At 39.6% G+C, this 26,043-nt stretch overlaps 2 protein-coding genes across 2 annotated transcripts in view; both read right to left on the bottom strand.

Moving 5' to 3' along the window:
* tbc1d31 (TBC1 domain family, member 31) overlaps positions 1-15,514 on the bottom strand; it is a 29,670-nt gene extending 14,156 nt beyond the window's left edge. The window contains exons 1-11 of the mRNA XM_036593969.1: positions 15,150-15,514; positions 13,135-13,281; positions 12,941-13,056; positions 10,364-10,542; positions 7,302-7,453; positions 6,352-6,511; positions 5,824-6,024; positions 4,205-4,375; positions 2,671-2,750; positions 2,415-2,561; positions 146-279 (exon numbers count right to left, since the gene is read on the bottom strand). Coding sequence (XP_036449862.1) covers positions 146-279; positions 2,415-2,561; positions 2,671-2,750; positions 4,205-4,375; positions 5,824-6,024; positions 6,352-6,511; positions 7,302-7,453; positions 10,364-10,542; positions 12,941-13,056; positions 13,135-13,281; positions 15,150-15,223 — 1,561 coding nt within the window. The 5' untranslated portion in view covers positions 15,224-15,514. The remainder of the gene's footprint in view (positions 1-145; positions 280-2,414; positions 2,562-2,670; positions 2,751-4,204; positions 4,376-5,823; positions 6,025-6,351; positions 6,512-7,301; positions 7,454-10,363; positions 10,543-12,940; positions 13,057-13,134; positions 13,282-15,149) is intronic.
* Positions 15,515-18,176: 2,662 nt separating this feature from the next.
* si:dkey-29h14.10 lies at positions 18,177-24,366 on the bottom strand. The gene is made up of 5 exons (XM_036593958.1): positions 24,221-24,366; positions 23,580-23,843; positions 21,468-21,518; positions 20,972-21,091; positions 18,177-20,149 (listed from the first exon to the last, which is right to left on the bottom strand). Exons 1-5 carry the CDS (start codon positions 24,261-24,263, stop codon positions 19,953-19,955), a joined length of 675 nt encoding a protein of 224 aa, XP_036449851.1. The 5' UTR covers positions 24,264-24,366; the 3' UTR covers positions 18,177-19,952.
* Positions 24,367-26,043: the final 1,677 nt, after the last annotated feature.

The raw sequence follows: 26,043 nt of genomic DNA, 5'->3' as shown, positions 1-26,043 counted from the left end.
ATGGACAATGAGTGTAGAAACAAGGAGGTGGTCAGAATGATAACCATAAGCCGATATTGAACCCAATGTTAAGTGAAATGGACCCACTGAAAAAGTCTAAAGAAAACCAGCACACAGAGCAAAATAATTTGTTGCGTGTACTTACTGATGACAGTGGCCACCACTTCGAAGCATATGAGGGGGTTGTTTTGAAAGAGCTTGACAAATGGAAATGCCACAAGGGGGAGATACTCAGCCTCACCAAAAATGGCTGACCAGTGCGCCAGAGCAGAGAGAACCCTGGGAGTGAACGAGGAGAAGGAGATATCTGTTACACACAGAGTCTTCATGTTGTTACAACCTCCTCTCAGAGAGCAAAAAATAGCACTTTGCTCAAGTGTAGAACCTGCAAAACGGCACAAACCATGAATACCATGAATTTTGCTCACAAATGTTTATTTATAAATAAAAGCAAACAATAAAATAAAATAAACAAATCCATATATTTTACGTTTATTAAAAGAAGGGAATTAAATAATGTTGTACATAGGGATGAGCAAGATGCCAGATGAAACCCCCAGAGCCCTCTAGGTAGATGTAGCCGAGTGATCGCTCCTATTGGTTAGGATTTAAAAAGAAGACTTAATAATAGGTCTGTGCCTAGGTCTGGGTCAGTCCACTTATTCAGATAACTGTGTGGAAAATAACTGTGTTAAACAGTTACACTGGACTGGGGGGTGGCGGGTGGGGTTAAATCTTTAATTTGCCCAAAACTGTGATTAATCTAATTCCAAAGAACAGAATTCTAAAAGGGTGTCTGACAGTTTGTGCCCACTTAGCTTAGCTTAGCTTGCTGCCTTCTTCTCTGAAGCCATTTCACCTGCAGCTGTTTTTGAAACAACCTCTTTAGCCTGATAAACGAGAGCTGAGACATGTCTTTGTTCATTTGTTTTTACTGAGACTGCAGACATGTTTTAATTCTGAAAGCTGACACTGTGGTTTGAGGTTGTCTTAAAATACAAACCGTACAATAGAGGTGACGTTTGTACAGGAATGAAAGCAGCTTGCAACACAGAGCGTTAACCAGCGCAGCTGCACTTCTAGAACAATCTCATCCGCAGTGTGTTTTCATTTAGGGCTGTACAGTAAATCATGGTTTTATCATTTTTGTGATATGAGTTTGTGAATTTTGTTTCTGTTTCTGTGAACATTGTTAGACCAGTGATGACAGAATATATGAGCGCTTCTCTGTGCTGAGATAGATCCCTGCTCTCCCATATGGGGGGTACATGTAACTTAATTAGACTAAATTAGACTAAACGGCCAATTACAAAACATGCACAGCTGAAAAAACACTCCTTTAGGAACTACAAGCCTGTAAAAAATGCATTAAACATTAGGATTGTTCTCATATCGAGTACTGTGTTTTAATTGTGCAAGGCAGTTATGAATACTGTCGCAACAACTATATTTAGTAGCTATGCAAAAATAAAAATAAATAAACACTCACACACACTCACACACACACACACACACACACTCACACCCACCCACCCACCCACCCACACTCACACCCACCCACCCACACTCACACCCACCCACCCACCCACACTCACACACATTTGTTTTCTGAAGAAAAAACTGTTAAGGAAATGCTGACTTTTTCTCAGCTCCCAGTTCTGATGTAAGTAGCTGTTAGTATAATTTTTTATCTTGCACAATGGTACTTGCGTCACATGCAATCAGAGGCACACAATTTTATTAATAATTTATTGCTTCTCATATAGTCATTGCGATATCCGACAGCTTATCGAGCACTGCATTTTTATGTAAATATTGTCGAGCCCTTTTTCTCTACGTTTTTTGTAGATTTTGAAAATGTGCATAAAAACCACCTGAATGGAAAAGCCAGATATTTAAAAAAAAATGGCAAGATATTGCAAAAAAACAAAACAAAACAAAAAAAAAAAGCATGGATAGTGTGGAAAACACTTGGATACGGTGGAAAAATGGGTTTGTCTATAAAAGAGAAATGTGAATAAACGATGATAATAAACTATTAGTACTGAATCCATCAGCACTGTTTGCTGCTGTGGCATTCAGGGGTTTGGCGGGTGACAATGCAGTAGGAAATCATGGAAATCATGGCAAAGACTGGTAAAACTGAAATATCCTTTCTGAATGACATTTGTCCCCTATATCACCAGCTACAATATTTTCTCGTGATGTTTTAATGTTAATTGTAGAGAATTTAGTTTTTCATAACCTTTTTTTAAATTTGGCTTTACAGTTTTACTGATGCATTCCGTCTAAACACTGCAGTTCATTTGGGAAAAATGTCTTCACCTTTTGCCATTTTACTCACCCTAAACTTAATAGGTTTTAAGTGTTTAAAATACCAGGCTCTGCAGGCCAGATTTGTACTGTAGACCTACCTCTGTAGTCCTCTCTGTAGTCTGTGACTCTTAATGGGGTAGCGCTCGTGGAGGCAGAGGTAGGCCGAGTGAACGCCTTTGTCGGTCAGACTGCTGAAAGCAGCATGATTCTGAGGCAGCTGCAGCAAAGAGCGCCAAATAAACATCCTACACAACCAAACAGACAAGTTATACAATGTATATAATAATATACAAATATAATGCATGTAATAATCTACAAATCATACAATAAATATCCCAAAACTTTTATAAATACCTGTATTTTTCTGGATACTCGCCAAACGTTCTCAGCAAAGTCCGTAATCGCTTCTTACTAAGCGCATCTGGCATATCATTCTGCACGACAAAGAGAAAAAAAAAACAAAATTTACAATCACTGCTTTGTTGTATCCCAGCTCCCAGCACACCTAAGGCAGTGAATCAAGAACAATCACTACCAAGTATAGCTGTGCTGGAAGCAAAGACAAAGAAAAACGTGGACCGTTTGAACCATTCTGGATTGAGAAAGTCTAAATTAGGGTTGGTCTTTGTAGCCTTATTGTGCTTTGTAGCCGCTTATAGACCAAAATGCATGTTGTAAATGGCTAACTCCTCTTGGATGGCTTATTATAATTATATACACCTATGCCAAAACATCATGACCCGCCTAACAGGCCTATGTGCCACCAAAACAGCTCCAACCTGCCAAGGCATGGACTCTACAAGACCCTTGAAGGGCCATGTGTTATCTTGGCACCAAGATGTTAGCAGCAGATCCTTTAATCCCTGTTAGTTGAGAGGTGGAGCCACTGTAGATTGGACATGTTGTTCCAGCACATCCCTTGCACAGGCCTTGAACACTTGTTCAACACTCATGTTCCTCAAATCATTTCGAAACAATGTGTGTGGTGTGGCAGGGCACATATTCTGCTGAAAAAGGCCACTGCCATCAGGGAATACGAGTGCCATAAGGGGTGTCCACACCAATGTTTAGGTGGTTGGCACACGTCAAACTAATGTCCAAATAAAAGCCCAGACACAGGGTTTCCCAGCAGAATAATGACCAGAGCATCACATTTCCTCCACAATCTTGTCTTCTTCCTATAGTGCATCCTGGTGACATCAATTTTGTGCTTTTGACCGGACAGGTGTTAGCATGGGCACTCTGACCAGTCTGCGGCTATGCAGTCCCACATGCAGCAAGTGTTTGTGACATTTTTTTGTGCTACAGGAGCCCTTCTGTCAGTTGGGACCCTGTGCATTGATTTGCATTGGCCATCCAATACCCTGTTTCCAGTTTGTGGTTTGCCCCTTTTTTGACCACTGTTGGTAGGTACTCACCACTGCTGACCAGAAGTGCCCCACAAACCTTGCAGAGATGCTCCAACCCAATCATCTGCCATAACAATTTGGCCTTTGTCAAAGCTGATCCGGTCCTCACGCCTGCCCATTTCTCCAATACTTTGACTATGAGAATTGATTGTTCGCTTATCTAACAGATTCCAAACTTTGACATGCTGTGTCATGAAATATTCAACATTATTCACTTCACCTGTGAGTGGTCATGATGTTTTGGATCATGGTTCTACATTGCTATCTGCTTCAAATGTGCTGGCACAGTGCAAAGTTCACACTTTCCAATGAAAAAACAGCCTTTGTTAGGGTTAAATGGATTTTGTGTTCTTTTCTAAATAAAATATGTGGTTATCAATAGATGCGGCAACATGCGTTGAAAACACTGGAGGCTTCTATTAACATAAAGCACCTATCAGCCTATCAGCAACAGCAAATAAAGTAGAACAGGAGAGAACCTCTTTGTCCTCAAGTGTGGAAACAGCCGGGGTTCGTAGACGTTTGGTCTGTATTCTGCGACCGGACGTTTTGGCTGGACGTTGCACTGCTCCCGTATGCACCTTCATCTTCAAGCAGGAACTGTCACCTCGCTTGTTTGTAGTCACCACTTTCACCAGGGGTTGAGGAGGCTAAGCAAAGGTTTTGTGAAAGCATAGTTTTAAATTACACTTAAGGCAATGGTTCCATGAATTAAAGTACAGACAATCACCCAAGACAGATTTGCTTTTTTTAGTTTTGCACTGGAGATGGGAGATTAAGCCTGTACTGCCACTTAAAAAAGATATATATATAGTATCATAATATCATATAGTATAAAAAAGTTTCTCACAATTATGACCTAAGATCTCATAATAATGACTTACTATCTCATAATAATGATAGAATCTCATGAGATGCCAGGTTATGATTATGAAATACTAGGTCTTATTTACGAGAAAGTCAGAATTATGAGATACTAAGTTATAATAATGACACACTTAGTCTATTATTTATACAAATATGTAATTTTGAGATACTAAGTCGTAATTATGAGATACTGACTTGCAATTATGAAAAACTTTGTCCATATTATGAGATCTATAAGATAGCAAGTCATAATTATGAGGCACTAAGGCCAAATCCCATTTCTTATTTTTACCCCTACTCATTGTTTTCCAGTGTCACTTTGCCCCTTGGAACCGAGTTACAAGGTGTAGTGGTTGAAATCTTCCCTATGAAATGGGACCCTCAAATAAAGAAGAACACTACTTCATTAACAGCTACTAGCGCTGCTCTGTAGGCGACCCTGCCAGTCTGCAGTGACAGCAGAGGAGGGTAAAGTTCAGCTCCTCCCTGCTGGGCTTTAGTTACATTTAGGGAATCAAAGAGGGACGATTATTTATTATCACCCACCTCTAATTCTTCAGTGATATGAAGCTGAAGTCAGATATTCACCAGATTCTTGTTTGAATTTTCCCATTCCACCTTAAATGGAACAGCAGTTCTGACGCGTCAGGCGCCAGAATGTAACTGCCGCACCATTTAAGGTGGAACAGGAAATTTAGCAAGCTACTGAGACATTAGCATACTACTAGCGATTTTTTATGCTTGTTATGTAGAAAAGGACCATAATACACTGAAATGACATTAAACTAAGATAATACAATGATTATCGCAATTTTTTTTACAGAAAAAAATTCTCACATTTGTGTGTTTCTTTAGTCTCTTGTTCAGCCATCTTACCGGTTTTTCTTTTTCTCTCATAACACTGTTTGGAGTGAGCCTCTGAAACACCTCCGTTTGGAGGGCCATGCAGCCCTAACACTTCACCCTGCACCTCTATCTCAACAAAAGTGGTAGGGGTGAAATGGGATTGGGCCTAAGTCTACTAACTGCATGTCTAAATCATCATAAACTTGCCTCATATCACATCCACTCTATTACTTGCTAGCTACATTAGCCTCATCACTCCAAACTAAACTAAACTAATCATCCAAACTTCTGATACCAGACGTGTTTCGGCTGATAGGCCGAATTTAGAGTAAGAAGATAAGTAAATTAGTTTTTTTTGCCAAACTATCACTAAGTTTTAAACTACCTTATTGGTCTCCTGAGTGAGAGACTGGACGTTGTAGATTCTCAGGGAGCCATTGTCCATTACAGCAGCAATGTGCCTTCCTTTAGGACAAACGGCAGCTGAGGTGATGGCATCGTCATAAGACCCGATGTCAAAGAGCTGCTTGCATGTGTGGATGTTGATGAAGCGCATGATGCCATCCTGGCTCAAGACACCCAGGACCTAAAAGGAAAATACACTCAGACGGGAATTCATTTAGCAGAAGAATCTTTAAAATGAATTGAAATGTAGTGGCTCTTGTCCACCTAGATAACATCTTCTGAATTTTGATTAACTCACTGGGCAAAATAATATAAAAATAATAAAATATGTCACAAATCGAACTGGAAAAGAGTAGCAGCTGGTAACATATTTCCAAGTGAAACGTGGAAGGATAACAGTAAATAATATTCTTTGACAAAAGCAGAAATATATTTGCCTCATATATGATGTTTCTTCATTTTCTTTGCACTGTCAATGTTGTTATTCACTAACACATGCTCTCAGTACCTGGCTCGATCCTCCGTCAAAGCTGTCTGGCAAGAAATCAAGGTGTCTCACGGTCCTCACTTTTGGTGGCATTTGTATAACTCTGAAAAGCTGTTGGCTGTCCAGACACCACAAGTGGATCAAGTTTGAGCGTCCACCTGCAGCCAGCATCTTTCCGTCTCTGCAGAAGCAGATAAATCATCAACTGGTTAAATTAACCCATTTTGCTATACATTCAATTTACATTACATAAGTTTTAATATGTAACTGTAGTTACACAGGTAAAGCAGGTCTGTGAAAAAACTCCATCCTCCAAATAAGCAGAATATCACATTTTTTAGTATTTATTGTGACACTCTACATTTTTTACAGCTTCCTTTCACACCTGTGGATTTTTTTAGATCAAGCACTTAAGAATAGAGAATAGATCTCGAATAGTAACCGTTTGGTGGTCTTGCATGGTTGTTAGGAATTTTCCATTTCTGGAAACTCATGTTTTCACATATTTTTCTTTGCCTTTTTCCTTCCATGCAAATGGATTTTATTCTAATATTTCCACAGACACATCACCTGAAAAGTGAACTCGTGTTTAGTGGCCTTTTCAACTGGAAATTGAATGAAGCGTGTGCTTACATTTGCACAGTACTGTATGTAAAACCCCACGGTCCAAAGACATGCAGTCAGGCCAATTGGACATCCTAAATTGCCCCTAGGTGTGAATGTGTATGTGATTGTGTATGTATGTCTGTCTGTCTGCCCTGTGGTGGACCGGCGACCTGTCCAGGGTGTATCCTGCCTTCCGCCTAATGACAGCTGGGATAGGCTCCAGCAACCCACCGCGACCCAGAAGGATAAGCGGTTTAGATGATGTATGTATGTAAAACATCTCTTCTTGTTTTGATGAGCTACAATTACAACAGGGTAACAAGAGGGGGGGACGTAGGAGAGTTAATGGTCATTACGTCACTTACTGTGTGACTGCAAATGCTTTGTAGTGTATCCTGGGTCCATCCTGTGGGACAGGCAGCTGATATTTGCTGAACAGTGTGTCACTCTCCCATGCAAAGATGGAGTCATCAGTAAAGCAGCTTAGAATGGCGTTACTCAGCGGCAGGAAGAACACCTAAACAAATCAAACACAAATACAACAGTAACATACCTGAATGAGGCAAACCGAGGAATTCGAAAAGCAACAGTTTGCTTTGTAATAACAAATATATTTGCATTTATCCACCAGTTGCATGGTGATATCTGTAAAAATGGACAAATATAAATTGCACAGCTAAAAATAAGCATCCTAAAGTCTGAACTTTGTCCGTACTTTTGTCCACTTTATAGATAACAGTATGTTGTACAGTGTCAGAATCCATGTAAGAAAGTCTTTTAGAGATTTCTTAACAACTCAATGCAATTTGTGGCAAGTGATTTAGGAAGGAAAGGAAGTTTGTACAATGCTAATTAGAGGGGTATAAGCTTCCATTGTTTGTTAGCAGCATTAGCAGATCTTACAAAACTAATTAATTAATTAAAAAAAAGAACATGATCAGTCCTGATATGACACTTTAGCCATTTTGTCCATCCCTACTTCTAGCTATTCTTCTGTGTGTCATAAACTGCCAGAAAACACATAAGCAAGAATATTTGACATGGCTTAATTATAACATACTGAACAATGTATGAACAAAATAAAAGAATTGGTGGCCCGAATTTTAAGGAAGGAGCAGCTAGCAAGCTTTACGTCCCATTGCTATAATGAGGATGATGACCACCAACTAGCCAACTTCGTTATAGCTAAGTCATTACGCCGTACAACGATCAGGCGGATTTTTAAATATTAAACGCAAGAAACAAATGCTTACGTCATATTTAACCAAATATCACCATACCATGGCAGGTACTGGCTAACCACCTTGAAACCATTAGGTGTAGACATGGGGGGCACATAGTTTTCACCGTACTGAACTCTGACCTTTACTGCTACTTCCAGTATTTGTTATCTATATAAGTAGCATATAGGAACTAGCACAGCTTAATTAAGTGTAGAGGCGGGTAAATGCATTGTAAGCAACGTCTCGTCCAGCATTTCAAAATTAAAATAATCCGAAAGTTTACTTCACTTACATGGTTACCAAAAACATGCTCGATTTTCAAGCCATCATTCAACAAACGTCAAACCATCTGTCTAACAATTAATACCTGTTAAACAGTGCTGCTAACTAGGAGAGAGGAGCTGGTTAGCATTAGCTTAGCTAGCATGATAACAGCTCCGCCACAGAACATGTTTGATCCTAGCTAACTAAAACACCAACACAGTTTACTTGATTCAAAACTGAGGGAGTGAAGTCGGCGCCGAAGAGACGGAAAGGCGAAAACAAACCTGTTCTGTGGTGTTTGGCTACAGAACCAAACAGTGCCACACACCACAGTACAGGTTTGATTCTGACAGACTGGTGTTCTGCTGAAAGAAGTTTAGATGATAAAAGTCGAGCGACTGGTGTTGCAGTGACAGAAAGCCGAAATCGAACTCTTTCTGTGGTGTTTGGGACTGTAGCTAACAACTGCTTAGTTAACAGGCCACACATGCTACACACCACAGCACAGGCTTGGTTCCAGCTAAAACGACACCCGTTTAGAGGATATCTCACGGTGTGTGTGTAGCCGAAGTGTTTATAGGAAAGTCTGTTCACTTGGCAGACATCTTTGCTGCCAGGCAGTTATTTTGAGCCGTATATTTGACTTTTTTATTCATTGATATTTTTTAAACCTTATATTTTGAAACCAGGCTCCTATCTCCCTAAATGGGGAGAGACCAAAGTACTCATCCCCTGCTAGCACCATGATATCATCAACCCTTTTTTCATTTGTGGCATAACCAGCAAGTTGAACAACGCCATGTTGAGCGTTCCTATTCATATTTTAACCAGTGACTGGTCTCCTTTTTTCTAACCTCCCTGTTGTAGCTTTTAGCCATCGCTGAGCTGCTATCAAGATTAGTTTGATTAGTTTGAGGTTTTTCCCGGCTCTCTTTGGCTACGTTTACACAGCAGGTAAAAGTGGCCCAAATCTGATTTTCTTACCAAATCAGATTTTTTTTGTTTGGCTGTTCAGATTATCTTTTAAATGTGACCTGTATGCGACATTAGTCTGAACAGATCAGCTCCTAAACTGATCAACATGCGCAAAAGAACAGAGCTTGACGTGGCTCTTCCAGTGGTAAACAATCATGACAGCCAGCGAACGCCTGTCGCTCCCGGAGCTTCAGTTTCGTCTTCGCCAGCATCACAGGAGCAATTATAAACTTCCAATGGTTGACACCTGGGCTCATCACCCACAATGTGTTCGAGTTCGCCATAAAAGGGCTCATATTCAGCCACGGCCACTTCTTTGGTTTGTGTCCTCGGATTCTTTAAACTGTTCTCTGACGCTGCAGCCTCGGTCTCCTCCGGCCGCGTTCGGCCGTTTCATTCGAAACTTCTTCGAACACTGAGCAGTTGCAATAAGTCTCTTCTAATTTTTTTGTACAGAAATATCAGCCTAAATGGTTATGAGTCTCAGCAGCACGAAATTATGACAAATGTCGAATTGGAGTGACGTGAAAGTCGCATGAATTCCGATCTGGCTGTTCAGACTGAGTCGCATTGCCGCAGATCAGATATCGGATTTCAGTACCACATATAAAAGCGTCTCAAATCGGAATCAAAAATGTCAGATTCAATGTGGTTTTTGCTGTTCACACAGACACACAGATGACACATCTGTGTCACATATGAAGAAAAAGATCGGATTTGGGCCACTTTTACCTGCTGTGTAAACGTAGCCTTTGTGGTACCCCTTTTCTATTAAATATACCATCCAAATCTACTCCAGTGCAAAACTAAAGAAGCAAACTTCTGACTCCAAACATGTCTTGGCTGATCGACAACATTCAAAGGAGAAAATGTCTCAATTACACTTTTCGCAGAGCTATCGTGTTAAACTATGAAACTGTACAGCATGCACAAGAACTGAACTTCCAAAAGATGTGGATTTTCACCTTTTGTATGCCCACTGACTGGCGCACGTTCAGTTTCCTCTTCCTCTGAAAGGTGTCCAGGTCCCACAGCTGAGCCGTGTCCGAGGAGGTGCTGATAGCATAGCGTCCGGAGCTGTGGACCGACAGGGAGGACACAGCGCCCTCGTGGCCCCTCATCCAGCTCACCAGCTGCTTGGTGTCTGAAGCACAGAAAAGCATCACTTTTGTGAGGCACTGAAGGTCATCATTTAAAGAAACATACAACATACACAATTTCTCCTCAACACAAATCTGCCTGCAGTTTTGTTTAGTTTTAAACTGGAGCTACAAGGCTAATGTATCTAACAGGTAATGGGAGCTCATGACTGCAAGCTTAGCATTGTGCTAACTGCATGCCTAAATCATTGCATGCTCACCTCAAACCACACAGAGATAAGTATACTCTAATACAGTTTGTGCACCCCAGTCAAATGATGTTTGCTGATTTCCTAAGTGAGAACTACACATTTTTTAACAGGGACACTTATACAGATTTCAGTGCACATCACTATTTATTTGCCGTATGTAACATATTGCATTAAAAATAAATACAAAATTGTGGCCTGTGCAAAAGTTTTGAAAGGGCATGGAAGGACATGAAGGAGTTTAAAGTAATATGACAACATTGTTGAAGTTTCATACATGAAAACTATGCTGTGTAAACAGTACATTTGGAATTCACTGTTTCTGCGATCCAACAAATTTACATATACCAACCTATTCCGCCGGCAACAGTTTAGCCCCCCATTCACACTGAGGTTCTAAAAAGTGTTTCAGCTGGGAGGGCTTTTGAAAGAGGCACAATTCTTGTTGCCAAGCATAACAGAGCTCATGTAGCTTATATCAGTCTTAAAGGCACAGTAACAAAAACAGTCTATTTAAGTCTCAGGAACAAAAATGTTATAAGTTGACCCCAAGGGAAAAAAAATCAACTGAATAAAAAATGTAAGATGTTTAATGTTTTATGTTTAATTTTTTTTTTAATATGTTAGAGTCAACAAATTAATACAATGTGTTCACTAAATTTTAGTTTGTTTAAATGCAGTTTGTTTAAAACAGAGAATGTCAACTTATTTACACTTCAATAAGTTATCTACAATAAATCACATTCTCTATAATAATAATAATAATTATAAAACATGCAATTTCACCACGGGTGCCCAAACTTTTGCATAAGACTGTAGACATGCTGGTGGTTTCTGACCCTGTATGAAACACTGTTATCTATTAAAATGGACAAAAGTAGTAGACCAAAAATCTTCCATTTCCAGCTGGTTGCTACTAATGTTTTTTAGCTATGCCATGTCCATTGGTCTATTTTTACAGAGAACAGCCATACAGTGTCAGAAATCATGTAAGTCGGTTTGAAATTGCTTAACTTCTTAATATAATTATTTTTTAAGTATGTGAAATCCATAATGTCCATTGGTGGGGTATAAGCCTCCATTACTTGTTAGCTACATTGGGATCATAGCTCCAGGGCAAAGCTAAAGAAGGAAACTTTAGAGCACGTCTTATGGGATGTTTTAAAATGCTTAACATGGTTTAATATACTAAAGCAGAGACCTTCAATTTCTCTCACAAATTCCTGGTCAAATTACTGGTCATGAGTGCTTTAACTATTATGTAATAACTTTTACGTTATTACATGGCAATGTATGCTTTCTACTACCGAAAAAATTTGTGCTACAAAAATAAAGCAATAATTTTTAAGTTAAACTGGTCAACTGTGGAGAAATTTACAGACTTGCATGTACCTCTCTGACATGAACGGATTAAAAAATTCCATTTTTGCCTAAAGGTTTATGTCAAAACTACCATAAAACAATAAAACATTCATAACCACTGCATGCAATGTCTTTAAGTGAGGCTGCTTTCAGGAGCAGGAAACTCTTCAGACGCCTGGTTCCTATCATGACTGTGAAAAATTCTGACTTCACAATTTTTTCTTGAACACGAACCAGAAGTTATGATGTGTACAACTAAATATAGCCATTTTATTTGCTATTCACAACAATCAATGAACCCACATGGGTGTTCTTCATTTTTAAATGTTGTATAAGCATTCTTTGGGGACTACTTTGACTTACAACTCCCTTCGTGTGTTGTTCTGCTATTAATAGGTGCTAAAAATTTAATAGTTTTCGACCAAAATCTCATCTCAAAACTATCAGAAAGCAAAGTCTCTGGCATCAGGCAGTGCATTCATAGCCATGTCATGTAATGGCTTTCCGTGAGACAGCATTTCACATCAAACCATTCTGAATGACTTTGTCTACACTTTAAAGATTTAATTAGCAGGAATTTTGAACAATCGATTTTAAAACATTTATAAATTCTCACATTTTTGGCAGCAGAGATCGCTCATGACCAGTAATCCATGAGAGAAATTTCCTCTTAGTAGTTTTTTGTACATTTAGCCACATTAAGCTTTTTTCATGTTAAGCTAATCACTGATATTTGGGATAAGGTGGAATTTAAGTACATTTCTGATTATTCAGTCTGTTTCTTCAGCACAGCTCTCTGGGAACCTGAAAGAGGCTGCCTACTAGCACATACCTTGGTCGAAGCATTTGATGGAATAATCGGAAAGGGCTACCAGGTACTCGGTTGTTCTGCGCAGGTTGAAAGCTAAGGCAGTGCATGCTTGCCCCGTTTTCTGAACCAGCTTGAACCTGCCGAATGACAGCGGATGTTACATGGCTGGCCCAGCTATAGAAATAAAGTGAGTAGCACTTTGGCGGTTTACCTACCTGTTTCTGCTAATGTCAATTACATAAATATTCCCATGGTGATCACCAGCAAGGAACGACTCCCCAGTAGTGTCAAACGCTACCTGGAGGAAACGGACTGTCTTGCTTTGGTAAGCGGACGCGCTGCGAATCACAGTCACCAAGATGCTGAGAGTGGGAGGGAGAGCAAACAGAAGACAAGGTTAAGGTTATTCTGAGCATCATGAGTAAGAACACCTAAACAGACCTCTGGGGCAATTATGCTTCCATATTCAACATTTTGCACCTTAAAACAGATAAGCAGCAAAAGATGCTGTTCACGTTGTTAATGTGAATTAATATGAGAATGGAATTTCAAATATAGCAAATCAATGTGACCTAATGTCACTTCTGCTGTTTCAATATGGCCTGTTCAATTCAGATTACTTTGTCAGGCTTCAAAAACTTGGCTCACATTTCTGTTTTTAGGGTGTACATACTACATTTCTCTTGTATTTCTTGGATTTTTAGTTTTTTCCCCCGGAGGTTTATAACAGTGGTGGCAGTCTATGTAAAATAAGCAGCTGTAATTCTTTTTCCTACCTTTCTTCTTCCCTTAGAATTAAAAAGACAGTTTTTGTTGCTCTGCCTTCATAATTGATATGTAAATAAGGTCTGTTCTGATTGGCTTCACTGTATTGTGCCTTGTTCAAAAAAGCAGTCAGGACTGAAACACTCCTTAAACACTCTAGTGTGAATGGGTGGGGCTAAAGTGCTGTAGGCTGAATAGGTGTGTGTGTATGTGTGTGTAATATATATATATATATATATATATATATATATATATATATATATATATATATATATATACACCGATCAGGCATAACATTATGTCCCTGTTTCTACGCTCATCATCCATTTTATCAGCTCCACTTACTATATAGGTGCACTTAGTTCTACAGTTACAGACTGTAGTCCATCTGTTTCTCTGCATACTTTGTTAAACCCCTTTTACCCTGTTCTTCAGTGGTCAGGACCCCCATGGACCCTCACAGAGCAGGTCCTATTTGGGTGGTGGATCATTCTCAGCACTGCAGTAACACTGATGTGGTGGTGGTGTGTTAGTGTGTGTTGTGCTGGTCTGATTGGATCAGACACAGCAGTGCTGCTGGAGTTTGTAAACACTGCGTCCACTCACTGTCCACTCTATTAGACACTCCTACCTTGTCAGTCCATCTTTTAGATGTAAAGTCAGAGACGATAGCTCATCTGCTGCTGCACAGTTTGTGTTGGTCATCCTCTAGTCCTTCATCAGTGGCCACAGGATGTCCAGCAGTGACATTGAGGTGTTTAAAAACTCCAGCAGCACTGCTGTGTCTGATCCACTCGTACCAGCGCACCCTTTAACAAAACCCAAGGCACTCAGTGCGTCCCTTTTCCATTCTAGTTTTATAGTTAGCCAATAAACGCAAAATCACAGATTAGGGTACGAATGAAAAGCACTATGAAATCTCATACGGGACGTCAATGATACTACTGGTCATTCTGACTGGGATTTAATGGTCGAGATTTAAACAGTCATTCAGAGTGTTTCTTTACAGTGGTGGTGAGAGGAACCAGGGGCTGAAATTGCAACACAAATATAGTTTACTATAAGTTACTAACAGTGAACCTCCAAGCCCTGCAAGTTCGTCTCTGCCATGAATCCATTTTACAATACATTTTAAGCCCAAATCTTCCCAAAACTACAGTAAACCAATCAGTCAGCGCAGTCATAATGTGCTTTTAGAGGCATTCAATTCTCCAGACGTCTGGTAACTACCAATTCTGGTTCTGTAAGTCTGTCTAGAACGAAGCATTTACATCAAACCACGCTGAATGACCTTGTTTACACCTTAAGGATGTATTCATGCAGAATGAAATGTTGAAAAATCGGTGGAATTCCCCTTTAGGTTCACGCGTGCTAGCTAACTAGGTTAGCTAGCTACATCTCTTTCTATTCAGCTTCATTTAGCTAAAAGCATCTGCAGTTTGAGCAACACCAGCCCAAAACTTACCCATTATTTGATGGCACTGGTTTGCGGTGCCACAATTTTCCGTCTTCTTTACTGCCAATATCTGTGGTTTGCATGTTTTGAGCTTAAAGCATGAAAACGGTGAAGTAAACACGACGCCACACCTCCACACCTGTTGCCAGCCAACAACAACAGAAGCGACTAACGGTAGAAACGAGCTTTAGCCAGGCTGACTAGCACGGAAACCTCCAGACTATGATGTTATATAGCTGAAGCGGGGAGTTACTAAATAAGGACAATGTAGGCCGGGCTCCATAACTATTTTAAAACATGTTAAAACTAAAGTTAGGCGTTAGTACAGGCTCATTCTGAGACCGGAGAATCGCTGCATTTGAAACACTGCTCAGCGGAAGTGTACGCCGGATGTTGTTGTCTTTCGAGTTCCAATTGGCGCACAAGCGCCCTGCATACTAGTCCACTAAGTAGTGCACACTAGTAAGGACGGTGGCTGGTGTAACTCCTCCAGTCCTTAAAATGTATGCATTAGGACTGTTCGGTTTACGCCGGTCAGCAACAGCAGCAGCAGCAGTCCGTTAGTACTCAATACCTTTAAAACTCTTCTACTAGTATACTAGTTTGCAGTGGTGGACGAAGTACACAAACCATGAACTTGAGTTAAAGTAGAGATACCCAAGGTAAAATATTACTGCAGTAAAAGTAGAGGTTCCTCCCTTTAGACCTCCACTTGAGTAAAAGTACAAAAGTACTTGCCTTCAAATGTACTTAAGTATCAAAAGGAAAAGTACTAAGAGATTAATTATGGCTCTGATGTCCTATTATGATTTTTGTAAGAAGACTCATTAACTTCATTAACTCATTTTAGGTGAAAATACTCCAGTGTCTCTCTTGGTAAACCAGTCTTTTAATAGAAGGTCATTAATTAGCGACGCTGATGTCTATTAAAATTATCATAAGCACAAAACACTGAAGGCAAACCGTTTCCATTAGGTAGAACTGAGTGGCTCTGAAATGACCTTTTGCAAACAAGCAAAGTTTCAGTTTAAGATTTATTTGCAACTTAGTTACAAGTTTAAGTTTGATAAAAACTTGCTTTAAACTCAGATTCACAAATGAGTTTTTCTTTACTAAACTGCATCTGTAGGTCTCTGTTCATAAACATAAACCAGCCAAAACTAATTTACTATAAAATGAAAGTGTTCGTATAAATTCAGAAAAAAGACACGTCAGTCACAACTGCATATGTGTACATATTTCTGTATTGTGGCCTATTTACACAAAGTTAGGTTAGTTCATCATTTATGTTGAATAGACTCTCCCAAAATGTTACGCTGCTGCACTGATGTTGAACCGTGTGCTGCACTGGGTCGGTATGACAAACAGGTCAAAACAAGCTCAAAACAAAGTGCGCGCTGTGGATTGGTGTGTTTGCTTTGTGCTTCTTTTGTTTTGAAATGTTACATTTTTCTACACATATAAGCCAAAAGGAATGACAGATTTCGCAAAATGTAGTGGAGTAAAAGTAAAACGTTGCCCAAAATGGAAATACAGATACAGATAAAGTACAGATACAGGAAAGAACTACTTAAGTACAGTAACGAATTACATGTACTTAGTTTCTGTTCACCACTGCTAGTTTGCTAGTTATGCACACTACTAAGAACACTGAGCACTGAGGTAATGTAAATCTAGCAGCTGCCAGTATTTAATATACACTTCCATTTGTGGCACAGCTCTTCTGTACAATGGTGCACTAGCTAGTGCACACAAGTTAGAACACTAGCTCGCTCTTCAAAATGTGCCACAAATGGTTCTCTGAGCAATAGCATAGAACCTTGCCTAAAGAACCGTGTTCTATATACTGGTACACTAGTGCACACTAGAAAGAACACTGGCTAGTCCAAATGAGTGCAAATGAGTCCATCAGTACTTAATACATTTAAAACTGTCTTGTATAATGCTGGTGCACACTAGTAAGAACTTTGTCCACCAGTACATATTTAAAACTGTTCTGCATACTGGTGCACTATCTAGTGCACACTAATAAGTACACTACTCAGTACAACCATTGTACACTTCATCGCTGTTTTCAATTCAAACATAAGCTACGTTCACATTACAAGGCTCGTTGCTCAAATCCGATTTTTTGCTCAAATCTGATCTCTCTGACTCGATGGTTCACACACGTTTAGGTAAGTGATTCAAATCTGTCATTAATGTGAACAAACTGGCGTCCTGAAATGACCCACATGAGCACATCCTACTTAGTAACGTCACGTGAATGAATCACGTGCATCAGCACAGACTAACGAGCAGAACGAGCTTCGCTGAAGATAATTAACTCTGATCAACTCTCAGCTTCATTATTAGAGCGAGACGAAGGAGAAAAAACCTGAGATGTGTTTCTTTTCCACCGTTTACAGGCTTTAACCTTTGTTCAGCGCTGCTGCCATGGTAACGCTGAATGATGGCGCACGCGCAGTGGAAAAAAAGGACATGAATTCCGATCTGAGCGTCACATTAAGGTCGCATGGCCACAAAACGGATACGTATCTGATCTAGGACCACATATGAAAGCGGCTCAGGTCAGATTTGAAAAGATCAGATTTGTGTCCGCACAGCCCTGAAAACAACAGATCTGAGTCACATTAGGGCAAAAAATCAGATCTGTGCCACTTCAACCTGGTAATGTGAACGTAGCCATGCACGAGTTGCTTACTTCATTCGTCGTCATCTAATATAAACAAGCTGTAAAATGTGCGTAAACATTACACAGTAGACATAATAGAAATAGGTTACTGTAACCAGCATTAAAAAAACACAGGTGGTTTAGTTATGGTGAATTGAACTGTGAGAATGAAAATGCCACTGAAGTCTTGCTTTCTCAACTCCTAGATGTACCACAACATGAATATACTTGAATGTAGTCCAGAACTTGGTCATCTTCACTAGTAGTTAAATTCAGCCATTTAGATTCCTCAAAGAAAGCTAGCATTTTAAATGCTCCAAATAATTAAAAAAAAGAGACAAAACATCTGCACATAGTGCATCTTTAAGCAATATATACATGTTTATTAGCAATACTCTTTAACAATATGCACATCTCTTTATAAATACCATAGGAATATTATAAAAAACACTCAATATCAATAAACATAGTTTGCTTAGCAGTGATACGTAGCTTATTGAAATACTGTATAACAGTTGTGTCCTTATATCAATGTTGAGGTACCGATCATAGCAAAACAGAGAACTGGTTTTTAAAAGGTAGTTTAAACGCAAATATGCACATTAAAGGGTTCGGGAATTTCGACACTGTTCTTGAACAGTGACAACATACACACACACACAGTTTTTATATATATGTATATATATATATATATGGAGAGAGAGAGAGAGAGAGATTGGGGCACACTACCGAAGTCACCACTCTAGTGCCGCATACTCCCCAGAAGTATGTATTTTTTACCATATGACTCTGATGCATCACAATTTCTTGCATAGTTCTTTCGTAACATAATGCATTTTTCTTCAATTTCCATCGCTGTAAAAATGCTAATTTACGTGAGCTTCTCTATGGGAACTATAACAAGTTAGCATCAAGCTAACTAAAGTTTATTTTCACTGTAAACTGTTACTGATACTACAATTCTACATGAACATTTTGAGCTGGTAAGACATGTTATTTACTTGTTTACTGATTTGTGGTTTTTAGTGAAATACTTCAATTTCAAGCCTTACTCTGAGGAAGCTTTTTGTCTGTTAGCTGTCTGAGCTAAGGCGAACTGAGAAGTACACTTTTAAATAAATGCTAAAAATATATAAATGTAAGTATTGGGTTTCAACTGAGGCGAATAGCTAACGATACAAATTTAAAAGTTCATTTAAAAGTAAAAAAAAACAAAAAAACAAAAACAACAAAATACAAAACAATCTCATCAGTAGCCGGTGGTGAAGCATCTCCAGCTCTAATAAATGAAAAAATAAACAACTAAAATCAAAGTTTCTGGCTCCATCGCTAAAGAACGTTAAAAGAACTTGATAAGAGCAGCGTCTCGTGGCGCAGCGGTGAGGGCAGGAACAGCGGGGCTGTGACACAAACAGAAAATCTGCTGTAATGCAGACCGTCTCTTTTCGGTTCAGCCTTCGCGGGTCTAAGCAGCCTTCGAAGGACACCTCCTCGCAGACTGCGTCCTTCGAAGGATCCAGTCCCTAAATTGGGACACACTGTTTGTCGCATCGCTCACTCCACCCACTTCGCGTCGCCAACGTTCGCGGAACGGTTCGCCGGAAATCGACAGCTCCCATTGAAAATGAATGACGTCCGGCCACTTTGTCGCATCGCGTTGCTGCCGGTGTGAATGCAGAGTTACATAGGACTGGTTTAGAATAGTTTCAGATGCTTTTTACTTCATATACAGATCATTTGTGACTGCATTCACCACAATTCCAGCTCTGTCAAAATCCTATTTAAAAATTACATCATAATCAATAATGCATCATTATTTGTTTACTTCCAAACCACACATGCCATTACCAGATCCCAAAGTAAGCTATGTGAGTTTAGTTCAGGTATATATACATTAGAATAACTACATCCGTCCCAGTAAAATAACGGATCAAACAGCCCAAATTTGGCATTATGTTATGTCAGCGGCGTCACTTTCTTGTGTATATGGTGACATCCTAAGCAATGCGGTTCTCTCTCTCTCTCTCTCTCTCTCTCCCTGTGACCGTGATCCATTCTCTACTACAGAGACACCGTTCTCATTTAGAGAAATGGTGGATAACAACTCATTACAGTCCATCCTCAATATTTAATCCATTTCACCCTTCAGAATCTTCAAGCTCGCTCTCTCTTTGTTCTTGCTCTCCTGACTCCTCGTTGCTCCCAATGCTCATGTAGTTGTTGTCCCCTATGATGACGTACTCTACATGTGAGCTTTGCACCTGGATGCTGGGAGCCTCCGTGGGGTCCTGCGCTACCATTTGCTGGTCAGGCCTCTGCATGTCTTCCAACTTATCTTTGAAGAAGAAAGAAACATAGTGATCAATTTAAAAACTGCACCAAAATTATTTCTGACTTCCCAGTGTGAATGGTTGAGGGGCCTTATATGAGTGTCTCCCAGTACTGGTCCATAAAAGCCCATCAATGTTTGGATGTCGACAAAGGGCCTCATTCACCATTCACCTTCTTCCTAAAACCCTCTCATGCAGTTTTCACGAAGCTTCTGACATTCGCCAGTGTTTTCTTATTTGGGATTTTTTCTTAGGTAAGAACAGAATCTTCACACCCTCAAGAGCACAGAGGGGCGAACAAATCTGTGGTTTAATATCATGTCATGAATCTGACGTAGACTTTTTCTTAGGACCTTTTTCGAGAACAAATGTAAGAAAAATTAGGAAGATATTAGTGAATGAGAGCCAAAGTTATTGTTATTGGTGCAGTTTTTCAAGCTTTGACAGTATTTACATCCAAATCGTGTGAACGGTGTGGGAACTGCAACCATTTTCAAACAAAAACGTAATGTTCCAACCAAGTATATCGCTGTTGTCTCCAAAATTGTGACTTTACAGGAGAAGGAAAAAACCTACTCTACTTTTAATGTAAGTCAATGGAACCAGACTTTTTTCCAAGTAATCTCAGGCCATTTTTTTGGTCCATTTTTCATGACATTTACACGCAAGGTAAAGAGCCACAGGCATTTTCAAATTATGTCAAAAACTGAAAAACGACAAAAATGGAGATTTTCTTCCGACAGCAGCGATATATTGTAGACACAGCCAGCTCATAATCTAGGACAGAACACACTGTATATTGGTCAGATATTTTCTGCTCTTCTTACCATTAGTAACATCAGTCCGAGAGAGGAGACAGCACAAGTCATTGTTGTTTCCGATGATGCAGTTGGTTAATGAGGAATTGTGTATATTTATGATATATGGTGGAACTGCTCCATTTGTCTCTGTGAGAACAAAAAAAATGGAATAAAGCGCATGCAATGAGAGACCATAATCAAGAGGTATTCAGCACTCAGTTCAAAGGAATGAGGAAGGAGGCATACAGTGGAAATACTAACAAAAGGTGAAGTGGGAAAGGAGGCATACTATTTGTGTTCCATATGAAGGAAAATGGGATTTTGTTTTGCACCATCATGCCAATTTTTATTTAAGATAAGAACAAAAACATGCATTTTTTTAAGTTATCTTAATCTTATAAGTAGGCATGTTGTGAGATTATCCACTTTTCACCCTGTTTTAAATGCTATTTAATGGATCATCTACACCTGTACATCTGTACAACTGGCAGGCCAAAAGAACACAATCAGGGGTTTTGTATACCTGAACAGTTGTCATCTTCAAAATGATAGTGGTCTACGTCCGCTGCCCTCACTGCAACACAGAGACGCACACAAAACAAGTTTATAGACCAACAAGCAGAAGTAGGCATAGTGGCCTAAAACCAAATGCAAGCATTGTTACTTCTGTGAAGTAACAGCTCAAGCAGAAGTAAAAGTAGCCAAGAAAAAATACAAGTAAAAAAGTTATATAATAACTAACTGCTCAAGCTCATAGAGCTTGTTAGTAAATCAGGCACCTATTAACATAAGCAGTGAAGTCTTTGGGGATCCTTTTGGAAGTGAGAAGACACAGCAAAGCAGACCAGGTAAATCAAATTCAACTCAAAAAAGGAATTACAAATTAAACAAGGATGCACAAAATGCATCTGACTAAAAACAAGAGTTCTGCCCTCGAAATATATTAAGGATGCACCAAAATTTGGACAAAGAAACACTTACGTAAAATACGGCACTTCGGATTTTGGATCAAAGTTGAAGAAAAGGCTCAGTTTTGGCCAAAAAACACTCCAAAATATTAACAGGACTACAACAAAATATCAAAATCTTTACAAAAAAAACTTTACAAATAATGTGTATTAAAAATACTGTCCTTCTGTCAGAACAGACTCGTTTAAAGTGGGAAGAAAGTTGGCCACGTAGCGCTATGCCCCAGTCCCTACAAGTAACATTAGACATGTGTTTCATATCCTCTGTTCATGCCAGGTCAAAAGGAAGTACAACACAGAGCGACTTCTCCATTAGAGGTTTGATACCACTTGAAAGCACCATATCAGTGGTTCACTGCCTCAGATGACTGTTAGTAGTGAAAGACGTTGGATTTTGTGGATAGAAGGACATTCTGCAGCCATAATAATACTGCAATCATTTTAGTCGGTTTATCTTATGTAAACTGCTTTTTATTTACAGTTCGCTCAGTTTTGTCCTACTGAAAGCCGATTTTACCAATAATAAAAATGTATTTTCTTTCTCACCTTCTAGTTTTTATGTATACTATGTTTATTCAAAAGCATAAACAAACGAAAACCCACACAGTCAAAACTATTTTCAGTTTTGGTTTTCGGTCAGGTGCGTCCTGAATTTCAGTTTCCGTTTCAGACAGGAATTCTCATTGCAGTGCACCTATATGTCTAAATGACACGACACACATTTACCAAGTCAAAATGATTTACAATGCTGGTGACAGGAATCTGATTTTTTTTAAACTTCTAATGCTTATAAAAGTTTTCTCTGTCCTTCCACCCAGGTGGTGGAACGAACTCCCACTGGCTGACTGAAGACTGAAGACGCGTCTCTTTATACAGCACTTAAGTGAGCACTGAGTTAAGTACTTATTATTCAGGGGACGGTCGTGGGCTGGAGGGTTAGGGAACCAGCCTTGTGACCGGCAGGTGGCCGGTTCGATCCCCTGAGCCGACAGTACGTGAATGAAGTGCCCTTGACCAAGGCACCTAACCCCCAACTGCTCCCTGGGTGCCGTGGATAGGGCTGTCTACCACTCTGGGCGAGTGTGCTCACTGCCCCCTAGTGTGCGTGTTCACTAGTGTGTATGTGGTGTTTCACTGCATGGATGGGTTAAATGCGGAGGTGAAGTTTTACCCGTTGTGGGACTAATAAGGGTCACTTAATCTTATTGTAATGTTTTTTACTACACTAATTGAAATGTATTGCGCTGCTCTGTGTTTAATTTGATTTTGCATATTTTGAATAAACCATGGCCAGTTAGGGTTATAGCACAACATTGATTAAAAATGAAATAAAACATTTTTTTCTCTGGCCTACGGATTTGATAAGATTTTTTTAATATGGCCCTTTTACTGGTTGGGTTTGACACTCCTGTTCTAAGGCAACATAGGAAGGAAAACTACCTCATTCAGATTCACCACTATTTTACCATTATTAACGTATAATAACTCAGAAAGGAATGCAGCTATAGGTTCTCTGCTCATTTTGAACAGTAAATAAAATGGCTAGATTTGCGCTGTAGATATCAGGACTTCTGGTTCCTGTTACCACCACTGCACCACATCAAGCCACTCTGAATGACTTTGTTTACATCTTGTTTACTGAATTTTGTGGTCTGTTTAGCACCTACCTGTGCAGCCAGTGACCGTCTCGAACAGCGAGGGGCTACACACGGCCAGACATTTGAAGAAAAGCTGACAGGCTCTGGACCCTTTGCGGAGGACCGTGAGCAGCAGCTGAGAGGCTTTCTGGGTGTCCGTGCCCTGAGTCTGGATCAGCTGGACCTCATACTCGGTGAGGATACGTGACCGGCATAAACACGTCGATATTCTCCCCACCAAACTGGCGGACATGCACTTCGAGAGGGTGCCGAGCTGGCGCCGCAGGGTTTTGTCTGTTGAGGGAGGCAAAACAGAAGCATAATGTGGACGTTTTCAATGCTAGCGATGCCTCACACCGAAGGGAGTTCTAAAATTTTACATTTACGTCAGTTTCAAGCAGCATTTCTTATTTTTGTGAGGTAAACTGAAGTCTACTTCACCATGAGCCCCCCACTTCCTCGGTTATACAAAACCTCAAGTTAACTTCCTATTCGAATTCGCCGTTCCACCTTAAATGCAGCGGGCGAACGTAGAGTTTGACTGTAATGCTGCGCCAGTTAAGCCATTTAAGGTGGAACGGAAAAATAATAAAAAAAAAAAACTTTTTTTCAAAGCTCCGGCGAGTAAAGCTGAGAACATTTCGGGATGGACTGAACGAGAAAACACTTACCGGGTGTGGCAGCCATGCAGCGGTCAGATACAGTGGTGTCCATCTAAGAGGTGCCACAAACACTGACCGCACTGCGCCGAGTCCTTTACATTACCTTCATTCTCCACATGAAAACGAAACTCCGGAGAGGCTCGGTGTTACTGCGCATGCGCGCGGGAGAATGTAATTTCCCGTGCAGAATCTCCCAACATGAGGTCATGGTGCTTGTTTACAGTTTGCCTCTGGGCTGGTTAACCCTTTGTTAGACGGCAATGGATGAGGACTTCTACACTCCGGCCCTCAGGTCCCTCAGACGGTCCACTTGTGCTTCAATGATAGATACAGTGTGGTGGTTTTAATGTTATGGCTGATTGTTGTAGGCATAAAAATGTGGACTGAGGAGCTTTAGGGGAGCTTGGGGAGCTTTAAGGAGCTGTTTAGGGACCCCTAGCCACTAATATTATATTCAGACTTAATACCAAAAATAGGTTTTCTAAACAAAAACGCAAAAATAATTCTGAATAAAAAGAATAATGGCACATGTGACACTTGTAGGCCTGTCACAATCATTACGTAATTGTCTAATCACAATTATTACAGTTGATCATGATTATTTAAGATGACTGCAATATTTTCCACATAAATTATTTTATGCTGCAACAAGTGAAATGGGAATTGGATGCGTCGGACTGAGGCAACTAAATGTTAATAAAAGACAAATACATTGGTTGAGACATGTCATGGGTTTTATGAAAACAAAAAAAAAACCTCAATGCTCTAACATGTTTGGAGGGCAGTGTGAATGAACAAATAGTGCAACAATTCAAGAACAACGTTTCTAAACGTAAAATAGCAAAGAACTTTTGTTTTTCATCATCTACTGTACATAATCACATTAGAAGATTCAGAGAATCTGGAGAAATCTCTGTATGCAAGGGACAAGACCAAAAACCAGCGTTAAAAACAGACATGATTCTCTATTGGAAATCACTGCATGGGCTCAGATGGACTTCTGAAAACCACTGTCTGTGAAGACAGTTTGTCGCTGCATCCACAAATGCAAGTTAAAACTCTGAAACGCAAACAAGAAAAACGTATATGAAATGGATCCCGAAATGCTGCCGCCTTCTCTGGGCCCGAGCTCATTTAAAATGGACTGAGGGGAAGTGGAAAAGTGTCCTGTCAAATGAAAAATATGACAAGGGAGATCCAGAACTACTGAGAAGCTGAAATCCTATAGCAAACAAGAACGGGAAAATATTTCACTTTCAAAACTACAGCAACTGGTCTCCCAATGCTTCCCAAATGCTTAGAGTTACAGAGAGTTACAGAGAGAGGCATATATTTTTCAATAAACAATACAGTTTCTCAGTTTCAACATTTGATATGTTGTCTTTGTAGTATTTTCCTTTAAAAATATGGTTTGCATATCATTGCATTCTATTTTTATTTACATTCTACACTGCATCCCAACTTTTTTGGAAACAGGGTTGTAGAAGAATTATATTGTAACAAAACTATTTTTTTTTCTAGAAGTCATTCTTGAAAAAATAAACATTGAGAACAGATTTCTTTATCTAAATAAAAATAACAACGAGTGTGAATCTGCAGTAATAACAATAAAAAAAACAATGAAACATTCAGGGTGAGTTCAACCTTCTTAATAAATTAATTATATCCACATATAAGTTTTTTAAATAAAAAACCTTGCGCGACTCACAACACTGTATACACACCTAATTCTATGTAAGTGTATACAGTGTTGTGTGACTGTACACTGAGTGTTAGCAACTACATACATTGCTAGGAAGCGAGATAGCTAATCAGTCAATTTGGCCACTTTT

The sequence above is a fragment of the Colossoma macropomum genome, unplaced genomic scaffold (genome assembly GCF_904425465.1).
Source record: "Colossoma macropomum unplaced genomic scaffold, Colossoma_macropomum, whole genome shotgun sequence".
NCBI classification, from domain to species: domain Eukaryota; kingdom Metazoa; phylum Chordata; class Actinopteri; order Characiformes; family Serrasalmidae; genus Colossoma; species Colossoma macropomum.
The sequence above is the reverse complement of the archived record's forward strand: the minus strand, read 5'-3'. Positions and strand labels throughout refer to the sequence as shown.

What these genes read in the sequence shown, in the direction of transcription:
- si:dkey-29h14.10 (XM_036593958.1), bottom strand. Translation starts at nt 24,263, where the DNA reads ATGGACACCACTGTATCTGACCGCTGCATGGCTGCCACACCCG. An exon ending in TGAAGATGACAACTGTTCAG is followed by an intron (nt 21,092 to 21,467) that starts GTATACAAAACC and finishes TTGTTCTCACAG; the next exon opens with AGACAAATGGAGCAGTTCCA. An exon ending in TCGGACTGATGTTACTAATG is followed by an intron (nt 20,150 to 20,971) that starts GTAAGAAGAGCA and finishes TCTTCTTCAAAG; the next exon opens with ATAAGTTGGAAGACATGCAG.